Source organism: Malaclemys terrapin, chromosome 6, assembly GCF_027887155.1.
Source record: "Malaclemys terrapin pileata isolate rMalTer1 chromosome 6, rMalTer1.hap1, whole genome shotgun sequence".
NCBI lineage: Eukaryota > Metazoa > Chordata > Testudines > Emydidae > Malaclemys > Malaclemys terrapin.
In genome coordinates this window covers 28,635,593-28,650,958 of record NC_071510.1, presented here as the reverse complement: position 1 = coordinate 28,650,958, position 15,366 = coordinate 28,635,593, and the positions used below count along the sequence as shown (strand labels likewise).

General features: G+C 38.1%; 1 protein-coding gene across 3 annotated transcripts in view; it reads left to right on the top strand.

Annotated features, from left to right (window-relative positions):
* Positions 1 to 15,366, top strand: part of PSIP1 (PC4 and SRSF1 interacting protein 1) — a 61,871-nt gene that overhangs the window by 27,123 nt on the left and 19,382 nt on the right. For 2 of the 3 annotated variants that reach the window (XM_054032545.1, XM_054032544.1), the window contains exons 8-12: positions 5,832 to 5,955; positions 9,011 to 9,086; positions 10,327 to 10,555; positions 11,340 to 11,458; positions 14,619 to 14,674. In XM_054032545.1, the coding sequence (XP_053888520.1) occupies positions 5,832 to 5,955; positions 9,011 to 9,086; positions 10,327 to 10,555; positions 11,340 to 11,458; positions 14,619 to 14,674 (604 nt within the window). Of the gene's footprint in view, positions 1 to 5,831; positions 5,956 to 9,010; positions 9,087 to 10,326; positions 10,556 to 11,339; positions 11,459 to 11,994; positions 14,327 to 14,618; positions 14,675 to 15,366 lie in introns of those variants that run through there. The other variant, XM_054032546.1, reaches the window with a different exon arrangement.

Sequence of the window (15,366 nt, the reverse complement as noted above, 5' to 3'; positions counted from 1 at the left end):
AAGGGTTTCACAACCTAGTCGAAAATTTGAGCCTCACAATTTGTTACGTGATGGAATGCCACTAATTTCCTCTGAAATCTCCTCCCCTATTTTGGTGTTTTCTTCATCTCTGTTTCATTAAAGATTGTTCTGATGCTAATATTTAATAGCTTCATGTAAGTAGGTGCCATTTCTCTACTCCCTTTCCCAAATCAACTGATCTATCATGCTTTTAAAGATTTATTTAATTATTCCATAAAAGAGAGTGCCTGTTCTTTGCGCTAGATGCTCGTTGACATGTTTATAGTCAGTGTAAATTGAGGATTTTGAACTTTGCTGTTCAAAACAGGTTGTTGAGCAGTTATGTGCTTTAATTCTGCATAGTGTAAGCTGTGTCCAACTTGATTTTTAGAAATTTGGCTCTATTGCATGGGTGGAGTAACCAAGAACAGGAAGGTAAAAATGTTTACAGTGCCAAAAATGTGGTAGACACTTCACACAACACACTGTCAATTTTCTTACCATCTAACTTTAGACAGTGAAGGGTTACAGAAATGAAAATAAGATTTTCACTCCATTCTGCAAAGGCTCTATTGTTTTATTCTTTATACGGGTAGAGTATAACACTAGTTGTGTAATACTTTCTATTTTAAAACTTCTGTTGCTGTTGCACAAAATGTGATTTGTTTTTTTCTGGAAAAAAAAAAAAACTGGGAAATTACATTCCCAACTTTTTAAAAGTGTATTTAAGGTTGTATTAAGTCAAGCCCTCAAAAGTTAAATCGCATAATTAAGGTTGTGCAAGTGTCTCTTCTTAGGGTATTTCTAAACTGCCAAAAAAAAAGTATATTCTTAACTCAGGTTATAATAGCAGTGATTACATGGCAACTCTGCTATTAACTCTGGCTTTAACTTAAGCTGTTAACAACTTGGCTTTTAACTTAGTTTGTGTCGTCTTTCCTATTTTAACCCAAATTAGCTAACTCAGGTTAGCTAATCCAAGTTGAGAACACGTTTTATTTGCAATATAGACGTAGTCTTTGAGTGTGCGATTTTGTGGTACAGCTGTAGAACTACTTAAATAAGTACTTAAACCTGAAAGAGCATTACTAACAAGCAGGGAGCTTCAGTCATGAGGCTTATGACCAGCTCTACTTTCCTCTGCTCCTTATTATTCCTGGTCTCTGTCAATGTTTTTTAAAGGCACTCCCCATCTCTTCAAAGGGGCAGATCACAGACTGTGTCAGCAGCAAAAAGCTGTAGCAACAGTGTCTTTACATCTGTGAGACTATATAGCCTAGTAGATTGAGGGTTGCTCTGTCATTTCTGAGGTAGGTAGTTCAAGTTTTCAGTAATATGCCATTGTGTATTGTGACCAGAGAAGCCCTCCAAAAGAGGAAGAGAGAAAAAAGGACTGAGAACAGAGCTTTCTTCAAAGTTTAAGCCTTTCAGGTTCCCCATCATCTTCCATCCTGTCACCCATGCTTCCTGTGAACCAGTTTAAATTTAAAAAAAAAAAAAAAAAAAAAGCACTGAAGCATAGCATTGCCAATCTCATTTCATGGGGAAAAGGAGCAATGTTTTCTGGAGAATTTCTTTTTTAGGTCTTCATTCAAGAGTCTTCTTGGTACAAAAGAGAACAGACTAGTTTGTGCCACTGCTGGTTCTGTCCAGGCTGATTCAGTGTGCAAGGTCATTTCTTCATGGAGTCCAGGCCTTTCTGATACAGAGATGTCTCAAAAATTTCCTCTGAATTTTCATTGTCCTACCAGGAATCGCAACTCCATGCACCAGTTTGCCTGGACCACCAATGCTACATACATTTTGCAACATTGCATTACCAGTTCCTGGCAGTACTGTTTGCTTCTCTCATGAGCCTTGTTTTTCTCACAACTCTGAAGTCCCACCTACAACAGGTGACTTTTTGATACCCATCTGAGATATAACCAGTCAATACTGCTCGAGTTCCACAGTTGCCTGATCTATTTTCAGAGTTGCTCCTTAGTACTGCCTCAAATTCTGGTCTACCTCTGGGTATTCTATTAGACATTCATGGTTCTAGTTGCCCAGAGAAAGATTTCACTATTTTTTTTTCTGATGGGGACTGCTCTAGTGAGTCCATTCATTTTGTATGACAGTGACCAGAAGTGGAAACTTTTCTATGGTGGGGATGCACTTCTCTACAAATTCTCCTTTTTAGTAATGGACTTTCCAGAATCAGGAAGCAGATTAACTTCTGCATCACCTGAGGAAACTCAGATAGGCCCCATTTAGTTCAGGCAAATAGTTGTCCTATGAAGTTAATCACCACTTCCTAGAATTACAAACCCTTAAGAAGGTGGTTCTGACTTTCTCTTCTTAAGACTCCCTCTGGGTTTAGCTGCTGTTTACTTGAAAAGCAACAATTGTACCTCTGGCATACTGACACTTCAGGTTGGAACAAGAAAGTAAAGTTAAAAATCCTGAATAAGCAAGGGAAGATCTCTTGCTATTAGAGCAGGAAGTTTTGTAGATTACTTATTTTGTGTGTTCAGTAGTGTCTACTGGGTGCTTTCCAAGCCCTCATTAAGGGCAGTCCCTTATGTGAGGAGCTTGCAATATAAAGCATCTAATGATTAAAACCACTTATGTTTAAGCAAAAAATCAGCCTCTGTATCCAGTGATTAAATACATGGTGATTGTACCCATAAGAATAAAAACTAAATCATTGAGTCCTAAAGTAGTTAATAGAAATGTAGTGGTCTAGACACTGATTCCTACAGCTGTCTTTTAAGCATTTTGAACCTCTTGGTCTGGGGGAAACTTCTAATCCAGGACCCCCTCAAATTCCCAGACCAACAGCACTGGAGGCACTTGGCCTGGAACCTGAGATATTTTGCTTTCTAGAGCATGAATACGTGGTAGAGCATGTAGACTTGTTGCTCACATTTTGAAACTGTCCATAAATCCATTCTGAGAACTTGGTACTCATGATGCATTTGAAAGAGCAAAAATCCCATTGTTTCTGACAACCAGAGCTATATAACCTGGAGTTTCTTCTAGACAAGGCTCTTGACTGAACACAAGTCCTACCTTCCTGAAAGTCCAAGGGTACGGCTCTACTTACCCGCTGGTTCGGCGGCCAGCAATCAATCTTCTGGGATCGATTTATCGCGTCTTGTCTAGACGCGATAAATCGATCCCAGAAGTGCTCGCCGTCATCGCTGGTAATCCTGCTCTGCGAGAGGAGTAGGCGGAGTCGAAGGGGGAGACTGCCTGCCGCGTGTGGACCTGCAGTAAGTACCTTTAAGTTCGAACTAAGATACTTCAACTTCAGCTACGTTATTCACGTAGCTGAAGTTGTGTATCTTAGTTCGAACTGAGGGCTTAGTGTGGACCAGGCCCAAGTCTCACTGTTTAGGAGCTTTGTGGTATATTCCTTCCACCTCTAGCCTCACACTTCCTAATCCTTTAACCCTGCATCTCTTCAGAAACAACATTTGGAGTCTGTGCATTATTTGATGCTTCAAATAATCTCTGAACCTGCTTTTTTAATATCTGGTGGAGTCTTCCCCATATTTCCTATTAAAATGTTTTTCTGTTAGTAGTTACATCAGTGAGGAGTGTTACTAAGTTTGAAGGCCTTATTTATCTGGAATCCTTACATGCAACTTTTTCCAGATGTGATTCTTAGACCTTCACCAAAATTTTCTATCTCCCAAAATTATGGTTTTAATTCGAACCAATTTATTTAAATATAAGAATGGCTAAACTGGGTCAGACCAATAGTCCATCTAGCCCAATGTCTTCTGATAGTGAGGAATGAACAGAACAGGGCAATTATTGAGTTACCCATCCCCTGTCATCCAGTGCTAGCTTCTGGAGGTCAGAGGTTTGTGGATATCCAGAGCATGACGTTGCATCCCTGACCATCTTGGCTAATAGCCATTAATGGACCTATCCTCCAAGAACGTATCAAATTCTTTTTTAAACCCAATTGTACTTCTGGCTTTCACAACATCCCCTGGCAACAAGTTCCACAGGTTGTGCATTGTATGAAGAAGTACTTCCTTATGTTTGTTTAAACCTGCTGCCTATTAATTTCATTAGGTGACCTGCTGTTCTGATGTTGCGTTGTGTTGTTTGTCTTTCTTGTGTTCTAAGCCCTTCCACACAAGGAGATAGGTTGCAAACTTAGATGTAGTCATGACTGACAGTCTTTTTACACAAAACTAATCTTTGAAGAAAATCAGGCACATTTTAAGATTAGGTGGTTGACCTAAGAAGGGATACAGTGCGTCCCTATCCACTATTTCCGGATGGATACATTCAGGAATTTGTCAGGTCTATAAATTGTTCATCAGAGATTTCCTTCCTTCTGTGAGGGCTCACTCAGTCAGGCATGTGGCCTTCAGAATGAACAAACAAACTCCTCTTATTTGAGGGTGCAGATGTGTTCCTCTTGGTTCTGTTTTCTTGCTATTTTAAGTTTTCTTCTGTTTGTGGAGATTTGTTTTACAGCTGATTACATCCTAGCTATAAATGGATCATAAAGCACCAGGTGCCCACAAAAGAGAAAAGTAAAATCTACATACCTATCTGTAACTTACTTTCTCTGAAATGGACTCCTCATGCTCCCTGAGACTCCATTCAGGGCATCCTAACTTGCATTAAGTTCCAGCTGGAGGGGATATTCTCTCAGTCTTTATTTTTCACCTTTATGGGGCATTTGTGCAGAGAGAGATGTAGAAATCCTGGGTTTCCCTTATATTAGGATCTTCCTTTGCCATAAATCTTTATTTTCATTTGTTTTATATAATTAATAAGTAGATAGATTCACTGTCTCCAGGCAGGATACTTTGATGTTTATTAATTTGAATTTAGAGATATCTTCTCAGTTTGGGCTGTTAGTTGGGGCACTAGGGAGGCATTTAGTTCTCTGAATAGCTCCACCCATTGTTACTATATTGTGAAACTAGAGAGAGGTTATTTTTTTAAAAGGAAGTATCTGTGTAGGGAAGATAAGGGAGAATTAATTACAGAGTTGTAATGGATCACCGAGTACTGGGTACCCACTTCAGAGAAGAATAAGAGGTAAAGTTCAGTTACCTACCCATCATTTTTCCTTCTGAGAGCCAAAAGCAGTCTTTAACGGTAAAAGAATGTATATTGTAAGTAATCTTTCAAAGACTTAATTTTTACAGAATGAGTCTAGTTTCTTTTTCCAAGACAGTTTATTGCTCTGAAATTATCTGAGTGTGTGCGATATAGTGGCTAATGTTCTGTGTGTGTTCATGTATGTGTAGTTTTTGTTTAAATCTGAAAATGGTTGGTGTATAGTCTGTTAATTGCAGTATAGATAAACCAACTATATTTTAAGTGTAGCCTCAATTGTTAAAACTTATTACAAGTGTTTTCAGATGATACCCATCTTGTGCATGTGTGTCATGGTTGAAATAACATTAACAGTTACTGCATTTGTAGCTTCTTTAAGTGGTGTGTAAATTATGTCTGAGCAGAAATGAGGGCTGGTCTACACTGAAGCTGTAAGTTGACCTAAGTTAGCTACTTCAGTTATGTAAGTTAGGTAACTGAAGTTGACATAACTTAGGTCGACTTACAGCGGTGTTTACACCACACTGTGTCAACTTGCCTTCTGCCTCTTGGGGAGGGGGAATAGAGACCTCGACAGGAGAGCGTTCTGCTATCGACTTAGCTTGTTTTTACCAGACCCACTAAATGGACACTGCTGCATTGATTGCAGCAGTGCCAATTTAGCCGGAAGTATAAACAAGCCCTGAGAAGTAGTTGGAAGAACAGGGGTGAAGGGAGATTATCATTTTTAATTATATGAATTGTGTCCTTTAAAACAGTCTGAAAAACAAGCAGAAGCTGAGGAGGCAGCAGTAGCAGTGGCAACAGCTACAACAGTGGCAGCAGCAACAACTGCAGTAGTTGTGGCTCCTAAAGTGAGCCCTAAAAGAGGAAGACCAGCAGGTAACTTCACCATAAGTCTGACTTAATTTTTTTTCCCATTTAATTTTTTTAATGGAGAATGAAAGAATTTTCTTCTGTAGACAACAAGTATTACAACACATTTGCTCTCTAAGGCTATGTCTACACTAGAGAGCTTACAGCAGTACTGATGCAACTGCGCTGCTGTAAGATCTCTCGTGTATCCGCTCTATGCTGAAAAGAGAGAGCTTTTCCGTTGACATAAGTAATCCACCCCCTACAAGCAGAGTGATGAGCTGTATTGGCGGGAGAAACTCTCCCATCGACATAGCACCGTGCACACTACTTATGTCACTCGGGGATGGAATATTCACACCACTGAGCGACATAAGTGGTAGTGTAGACATCGCCTAATGCTGAAGGGGACCTCAAAGTATAAAACAGCTTAGTTGTAGGGTTGTGTGCTGAATGTCCCAAATATCAAACTGTGAAGTGTTCAGCACGTAAGAGTTTCAACTATTAGACTTTGTGATGTCCTCTGAAATTATTTATTTATTATATTGTGATACAAATAACACCCTCACCATGCTGTTGATGTCACAACTATTGCAGAACCTTGCTTGTCTATAGAGTATCTGGTAAGAGCTAGTTATCGCCGTGTGGCATAGTGCTACAGAGATTTATATTTTATCACAAAGATTATAAAACTGATACCAACAGGTTGCAAACGCATATCTGTAGGCTACAATTAAAAAAATAAAAGATTGGGGTGGCGGTGCAGAGAGCACTATCAGTTACTGGGGATCTGTGTTTAGTTGTGAGAGTACTAGCATAAGGTTAACTGAGGTGCCACTTGCAGCAGTACCCAGTGTCTCTGTAATTCCAGAAGAAGACATGTAACAAACTAAATATTGACCTGGAATGATTTGCCATCAGTGGAATAGTACAATTGTTTCATATCATGCACCACTTCACGAAAGGTTGTGAAGTGCTTTGACAGCTACTGATGGAAAAATGCTACATAAGAGATAGGAACATTTGCTTGCTGTCCTATATAATAATACCTAATATTATTACTGCAGATTCTTTAATATGACTATTAATAAAATCATGTATATTTATGGCTGCTAGATTTATTTCACCTTTCATTAAAGTTCACCAGGCTTTATTAGGCTGGGAAAAAGGAACACTTGCGTTGTATCTTAAATGTTATAAATTACCAAACTGAAAAAAAGATACAAAAAACAGTATGAATGAATACTTAAGACTTGTCAGTTACCATCAATAAAGATACGTTTATATTTATAAAAGGTTTTCAGAGACAAAACTGAAATATCCCAAAGATGGGGAATCGAATATAAAGGTTAGGAGAGAAGGAAGAGTGATGTGCAAAAGCATCTCAGACCTAGTAGGGGGCTGCATGTGTAATTCTGTTCTGTATACACCACACTCATAACCATAGTGTCTAAGCATCTTTGAGTAGTGAATTAAGCAGCGTGACTAATATCTGCCATGAGTTTGGTCTCTCATTTTCTCTCCCAAAGGAGTGGGTGCAATGAAGTGTTTGGTCTTTATTTAGAATTTTTTTTTATTATTATTATTATAATGCAAGCACACACATTGCTGTATGTTAGGGAAAGCAAAGTCAAGGAAATGTGCCTTGTACTAAGATCAGAAGTTGTTGAAATTTGTGATGGTCCTTTGTTCCTTTGGGAGTTCATTCTGCGGTGTTGGGCAAGCCCTTGAGAAAGCTCTGTCTCCTTCACAGACAAGCTTTATCTTTTCATTATGTAGGTGGTAATTTCTTTGTGCAGTTTTGATAAGAATGTTCCTGGAATAAAGCATTCATTTCTGGATACCTGAACACAAGAAAACCTGTAGGGAGCTCAGAGAAGAGTAAGAAAAACAATTGAGGGATTGAAGGGTTTTTATTTATTTTTATATATATATATATATATATATATATATATATATATATATATATATATATATATATATATATTTTTTTTTTATTTTATTTTATTTTATTTTATTTTTTGAGGAAGATTAAAAGCAGTGAATATTGTGAAAAGTTTGGTAAACAAGTGAAAGGGAGAACAGAACTATATGAAATCCGTATAATATGAAAATATTGTTAACAATTCTGCTCTATTTTTGAAAATTGCAAGATTTAATGTACTGCAGTTTTTAATTTGTGAAAAGTCATAAGTACTGTGTAAATATACGTGTAAGTGAAAGCTCTTTAAAATTCACAATTTAATACTACATGAGAAAATAGTTCTTTGAGCAGTTATGTACATCATATTAGCCTGTAGTGTGGACAACAGATAAGTTGCTTCTGATACTCATTTATATCTTCTGGCATTATGAAAACAGAAGTTTTGGGTTTTTTTTAAATGCAGCCATAGCTTAACTGATTTTAGGGTTTTTTTTGGCATGGAAGCTAGGAAGTTATATTTGACTTTGAATTAATTTCTTAAGTCAGCCGCACAATCTCTCCTAGCAAAACATACAATTTTAGCAACTTAAAGTGGATTGTAAAATGTTTAGAACATAAGAGATATTATCTGTTATGCTTATACACAGAATGTAAGCAATAAAAGGAGTCAATGTAAAAGCCAGATGGAATTAAATACACCCTTCTGGCCTTCTCTGGGGAACATATCGCTAGGCAATATGCAACACAGCATCCCCTGGCATTAGAGTGTTATGTGCATGTATTGCTTAGCAATGCTGCACGCTAAATCCAGTGACATCTCAGATATTGGGAAGTACATTTCCTAGCAACATATTCAGTGGAGGCAGCAGGATAGCATCTCCTTCAGATTTTAATCTAAAGTGGTACTGTGCACAATATTTTCATCTTGCAGTACTTAGGATAGAAGTGCCAAGGAGGTAGAGAAATTATTTAGCATATTGTAAATATATGATGAAATTAAGAAATATCTGAAAAGGTGATAGGTCAGCATATCAATCCCATTCAGTATTATCTCTCTGATGTTGTTTTATCAGTTGATGTTGCTATGAGAATAGTCAGTTTTAAATAAGAAACAAATAGAGGCTGTAGACTAACCTGATCTTTCTATTTGAACATTAGCTACAGAAGTAAAGGTTCCAAAACCAAGAGGAAGACCCAAATTGGTGAAACCACCTTGTCCTTCAGAAAGTGACATGTGAGTTGGATTTTAATATATAATCTCTTTACATATTGTAAATCAAATGGCTGTTTTCGAGAAGCTAGCATAACTGTGCCACTGAGTGCCTGAGCACTGTTTTTCCTGGGGTGGTGTTTATCAGTAGGTGGTTGCTTGCTTTGGTAGATGAAGCAGTTATTAAAGACTTAAATCAGCTGTAAGTATGCCAAGGTAGCTCAAACTCAGGCACGATAGAAAGCTCTTTCTCCCTAATTTGAAAAATTTCTTCAAAGAGCCTTATTTTCTGTTAAGTTTGTCTGTACATTTATATCTTAATACCAGATACTCATTTTTGTGATGAAGAAACAGGGAGGATCATGCAAAAAACCTGTACTAGCCTTTTACAGCTGCTTTATTAAGGTTTGTAATAAGAAACCCACAGAATCCCACAAGTGAACACCATGGAATCTAAGTGCTGTTTGAAATGGAATAGTGCTATGTACACATCCCTTTTGCCCTATATTAGGGTCATGCTAGCTCTTAACCATCCTAATAATTGAAAGAATAGTCAACTATTTGTATATTCTAAACTTGCATAGTTCTCTTTAGAAGGTTTATAGGACATATGTGCATCTACATTAGATATGTGCCTTAAATAAATGTCTTGGTATAATTGATTTAAAAGGTTAGCATTTACTGCAAACATAACATGTGCTTAGCATTAAGTATGTAAGCCAGTCCATTGAAGTAATTAGTACTGCTCACATGCTTAAAGTTAATCATGTGAGCAAGGGTTTGCAGGATTGGGGTCTAAGTCAGTTAAAATGAGAAGAGGGAGTTTGCATCTCATGAGCCCTAAATTTATAAATACTTAAGCACATGTTTAACTTTATGCACATGAATAGTCTCACTGACTCCTTGCACTAACTTCAGTAGGTCTACATATTTGCATACAATTAAGCACATGCATAAGTGTTTGCTGGGCCCAAGTACTAAACATTACTATTATTTGTCTCTGTGAATTCAGAAATAACGGGATAAACCCACTTTCTAAAGGATATCTTCATAATCAAAAGGGTTTGGAATTGACCTATTTTTTGTAAAGATGAACTATGAAGTGATGAAGCACTCTTTTTAATAAAGCCATTTATGTAAACATTCATTTCTTCTTTGGCTATTGAGAGTACTTGGCTCCATTTTACACTCAGTATAGATAAGGATTACGAAGCCTAAGCATGGACATTGATTGAAAGATAACTAATTTTTTATTACATTTTAGTGTTCATGAGGAGGATAAGACCAAGAAAAAAGTACCAGAAGAAAAACAACAAAAAAAACAGCTGAAAAAAGATGAGGAGGGTCAGAAGGAAGAAGACAAACCAAGGAAAGATATTGACAAAAAAGAAGGAAAAAAAGAGACTGAACCAAAAAGGAAAAGTGCCACTAAAGTGGGTTCTACATCAGCCTCTGATTCTGAAGAGGATGGAGAAGAGCAGGAAGGTGATAAGGTAAGATATATGTTTCTTTGATTAGTTTATATCTTGGCTGTTGATTTATTTATTCTTCTAAACTGGGGGAAAACATCCACTAAAAACAATGGGTTAGTGAAGATATGCCCTGAAGCTAATTCCAGGTCTTTAATTCTGGGCATTAACAGTTGCAGTCTAGTGTTCAGACTCCCATACAGAAGCATGCTATGGAATGAGAAGCTGCAGATCTCTCTTCCAAAAGGCAATTTCAGTAATCCTTGGTATTAACTAGGAGTAGTTTTTTTTTAAGTGGCTTTAATTTAAATCCACCCTTAGGCAAGGTAGCATCTTTTAATACGAAAAAATGCTGTTTAGGCAATATAATAGAAACTTGACTGCATGGGGCTTTTTCTATAATTGCTTTTTTAGAGCATACTAAGGGTTTTGTGAGATTTATTTTGAAAGAAAAAAACTAGAATGCTCTGATCATTTCAGAGTTGATTCCTTTTATGGATTTTGTGACTTTATTTTTTTTTTTTCTCCCTCCCGCCCCGTATGTGCGATAACAGATGACTTGCTCCATCTGAGAGAAGAAAATGAGTGCCAGCAAACTTAAATTTATTACCATCGCATACATGAGAATCTCTTACCACTCACTTATTAGAGGTAGTTGTGGGGAATTCTAGACCTTGTCGACGTGCCCTTATCAAACAGATGTAGTGATTTAGTTCTGAAATTTTAACTGCTGACATTTTTTTTGATTTGTAGTAATCTAAATATTCCTCTCTTCCCACCAATCTCTAAACTCTGTTAAATGAAACAGAAGAGAAAAGGAGGAAGAAACTTTCAGGGTGCTCATAGGAGGAATATACTAAAAGGCCAACATGAGCGAGATGTAGGAGAAAGAAAACGCAAGCAAGAAGAGCCGATGGAATCAGAGCCGTGAGTATATTCTTTAATATGTAGTGGTTGTGCAAGCTGATAGTGGCTGAGAATAACATGCAGAGACAAAATCTGAAGAAAAATTCCTTTAGCGAAGAAAAATCCTTTCAGTCTGAAATATCTGGTGGTGGTTTCCCCTTTTCTAGTGATATTTTTTTCTAACTTTTCTTGTAACATATCCTCAATTTACATAGATTAATATAAGGGATGAATATAATTTGGGGGACAGTGGGAGAAAATTGGACTTCAGAGAATATAAAAAGTATTGTCAATCTTGCAATATCTTAGACTTCCCAATATCAGGGCAGAGTTGACAGGTTCTGTCTAGAATTATTGTGACTATTAATGCTTCCTATATTCAAGCTTACCTTTATGAAGAAAAAGAACTTAACTCTGATCCATGTACCATGTCTTAAATCTTGAATATATGAGGCTGAGAGAGTGCTAGGGCTCATTAATTCCATGGCTGTGGAATCCTGATCAGGTTATAGAATGCATAGGATTCCCTGGAAAACATTTCCTTCTCTGTCTGGCAGCTGGAGCCCACACCGTCAGACAGAACAAGGAAAAGGTTCTGGCTTATGCTACTCTGGCTCTGCAAAGCCAGTTGAGTGATTTCAAGAGCAGTCTGCACTCAGAAGAGAAACTATCACAAAAGAACCAAGCATCAGCATGGAGAGAAGATGCTGCCAGAAAGTTTTTTTTTTTGTTTTTTTTTTTTTGGGGGGGGGGGGGGACGGGGGGACACTAGGAAGAAATCTCTGTCCTGTTCTGGCAAGCAATTCCAGGAATGGGTGAAGAAGGAACCACCAAGAGATCATGATGTCCCCATCACCACAGTTGGTGGGAGGGAGGAAGAAAGGGGGAGAACAAGGTAACTAAACTCTGGGAGAAAAGGAGATGAGAAAACAGTCCCTCCCTCTCCACATAATGACAAAGTCTAACACTAAGGTTCCCCTCTAACCTTTCCATGCCTAGTAACAAGAACACATACTTGATCTTTCTGTCCTCCTCAACCACCCTTTTTTCCTGGCAGCCTAAACTTATTCCTTTTTGCTAGCTGCAAAATTGCAAGCATCTCCAGCTCCCAAAGATACTAAACTCTGCCCCACCATTCCTCAACAACTGGTCTTAATGTTTTGTTAATGCTTAATTATGTGCTACGCTTCTAATTCTGCAACAAATTGTAATGTATTGATTTGGTTATTCATTTTAATACTAATGAAATAAAGAAACTCGTTTTAAATATCTTTCAGGTTTACTTTTATGCTTCTGAAGAGCTAGAAACAGTTGCATTTAAATTATTATAGGTAGGAGAGCATTTGCTTCAGCCTTGGGATTCAGCGTATTATGGAATATGCAGGCCTTTATTATAGCTAGTGACTAATGTTAACGATAAACTTAGAACCAAAAGAAAAATTTAAATGTGCTCTTTACTTCTGCAGTACTCTCTGCCTGCATGTTAATAAGAAGGAAGTCTGTTATTCCTCACAGAACTAATAGTCTAAACAGATGGAACAATCTTGCTTATGCATCTTAAATTTGTTCTACTGTGCCTCTGTATTATTCCTTTATATTTAAAACTGTATTTTGTTCTGGGCTGCCGGTGTCATGAAAGATACTCTATGAAATTTGTTTTGTGTTCCTGTAAATCTGTGAACCTGTAATTGGTTAGAATGAGAGGAACATCCAGGATATGCTTAAGGACTTTTTTTTTTTTGATTGATTTTTTTGGTCAGTTTTTGATATCTGTTGTGTCAACTGCATCAAAAATATACTGAATATGCATTGCAGAAAATGTGATTCCTCTGCATGTTAGGATTTCCAACCATAAAATAAGACTTTGTATATATGTAGAAGTAGTACCAACTATAATACAGTCTAAAGCAGTGGTGGGCAACCTTGGCTGATGGGCCGCATGTGGCCCGTCAGGGTAATCCACTGGCGGGCCGTGAAACAGTTTTGTTTACATTGTCCGTCCGCAGGCAAGGCCGCCCACAGCTCCCAGTAGCCACAGTTCGACGTTCCTGGCCAATGGGAGCTGCAGGAAGTGGCGCAGGCTGCAAGGACATGCTGGCTGCCGCTTCCCACAGCTCCCATTGGCTGGGAACGGCGAAACGCAGCCACTCGGAGCTGCAGGTGGCCGTGCCTGCGGATAGTCAATGTAAACAAACTGTCTCACGGCCTGCCAGCGGGTTGCCCACCACTGGTCTAAAGACTTGATAAACAGGGATTTATAGTGGTTCCTGAACCATGTAGTTGAGAGTTTAAAACTTTTATTTTGTTGCAAAATAAGACACTGAGAACTTTGTAATGTTTTCTCTCCTCCTTCTGTGACTGAAGGGTGGCCATGCCATTATCCTGAAGTTTTTTCCTTTAAGTCCGTGTTTTCATTTTATTGTGTTGTATTAGTATTTTCACTCATCCTAAGGGAAAGAGCCATGAGATTTGTAAAAATACTGTGGGGGAGGAGAAGGGGGGACAGGAATTAAATTCTTTATACTGCTTATTAAGGTGTTTCAATGTGATTAATACATAATATGGCCATTTGTATTAGGGCACTTAACGGTGTTTCTGTAGATTTCTCTCCTCCACTGTTGGGGGTGGGGGCAGGATTTGTGTGGAGTTTTTTTGGAGGGCGGGAGGCCGGGGAAGGTGCCATATGATAGGGACTGTTAGAATCCCGCACCCCCATTACTATGTGTAGCTGGTGTAGAACCAAGTGCCACTTTTAAAGTCTGATGTGAGCCATTAAAGTGTTCTTGAAGTCATAAAATATTCTGTTGTGTGAATCTTTCATACAGTGCATTTTTCTTTTTAACTTTCACATGCGACAAAAGCACAGAGAATAAAATTTATAAATCTGTACGATTCCTTGTGACTTGATTAATTTGTTTATCCTTCCATTAATGCTTTGCTATGTGTAAACGCCGATTGCTATTGAAAGCAATTTGTTAATCTGGGAGATTCTGCTATCCATGCTGTTATTAAATTCATCATCATCTACTTCATTATGCAAGATCAGTGTTTGTCCTTTTCTTGCGCTAATGTTTTGAGTTACTGCCTTAGTCATGAAACAGCGTATCTCATTTAAAAAAATTGAAATTACAGACTTCAAAAGAAGAAAAACATGTTGTAAAATGTTTAACATTTTTAATAGGCAGAGTAAAGAGGAAAACAAGAAACCAGAAGTAAAGAAGATGGAAAAGAAGCGAGGTTAGTTTAATGAAGCTATACAGAATATTTTTAGCCTCTTTAATTTTAAATAAAACGTATCTATAAACTGAAACTTCATTAGCGAGGGGTTTCTGGATCAAAACAATCCAAGATATTTAGGCTGCGACTCTGCTTCTTGCAAGTACTTTAAGCAGTGCATTTTTGTTCCAAGTCTTTTGCTACATCCCTAACTCCCATGTGTTTCTCTGCCTTCAGCAGTACAAACAAAGCCACTCTCCAGTACTCCCGGTTTATCCGTTGTCATTCCCTTTTTAAAGCTGTTTATGTGGGTAGCAGGGAGCAGCGTCTTTCTCAATCTCTTAGGAGAAATGTCTGGTTCTCTGCACCCTGAACAGGACTGCTCAGGAAGTTCCTGTGCTCCATTTGTTTTTTCTCTTCTGCCCCATCATAGCAGAGCAGTTGACAAGGCGTTTCAATCTTTAAGACAACACACTCAGGAGCCCTATCACAACTACTCACAGACACTTGTTCTGCCAAGGGAAGGGGCTTAGGCTCTGGACAGGTTACTGGGGCTTCCACATCCTTGCACGTTAACCTGCACACCTTTGCAAGGGAAGGTCATTCCTTTTCATTCCTTGGGGCTCAGCAAAGTTGACTGTCCTCACAAAAAAGGAATTCTTGGGGGCCAGTCCAAATATCTCCCCTTCCACCTTAGTAAAATTCTTCAATAT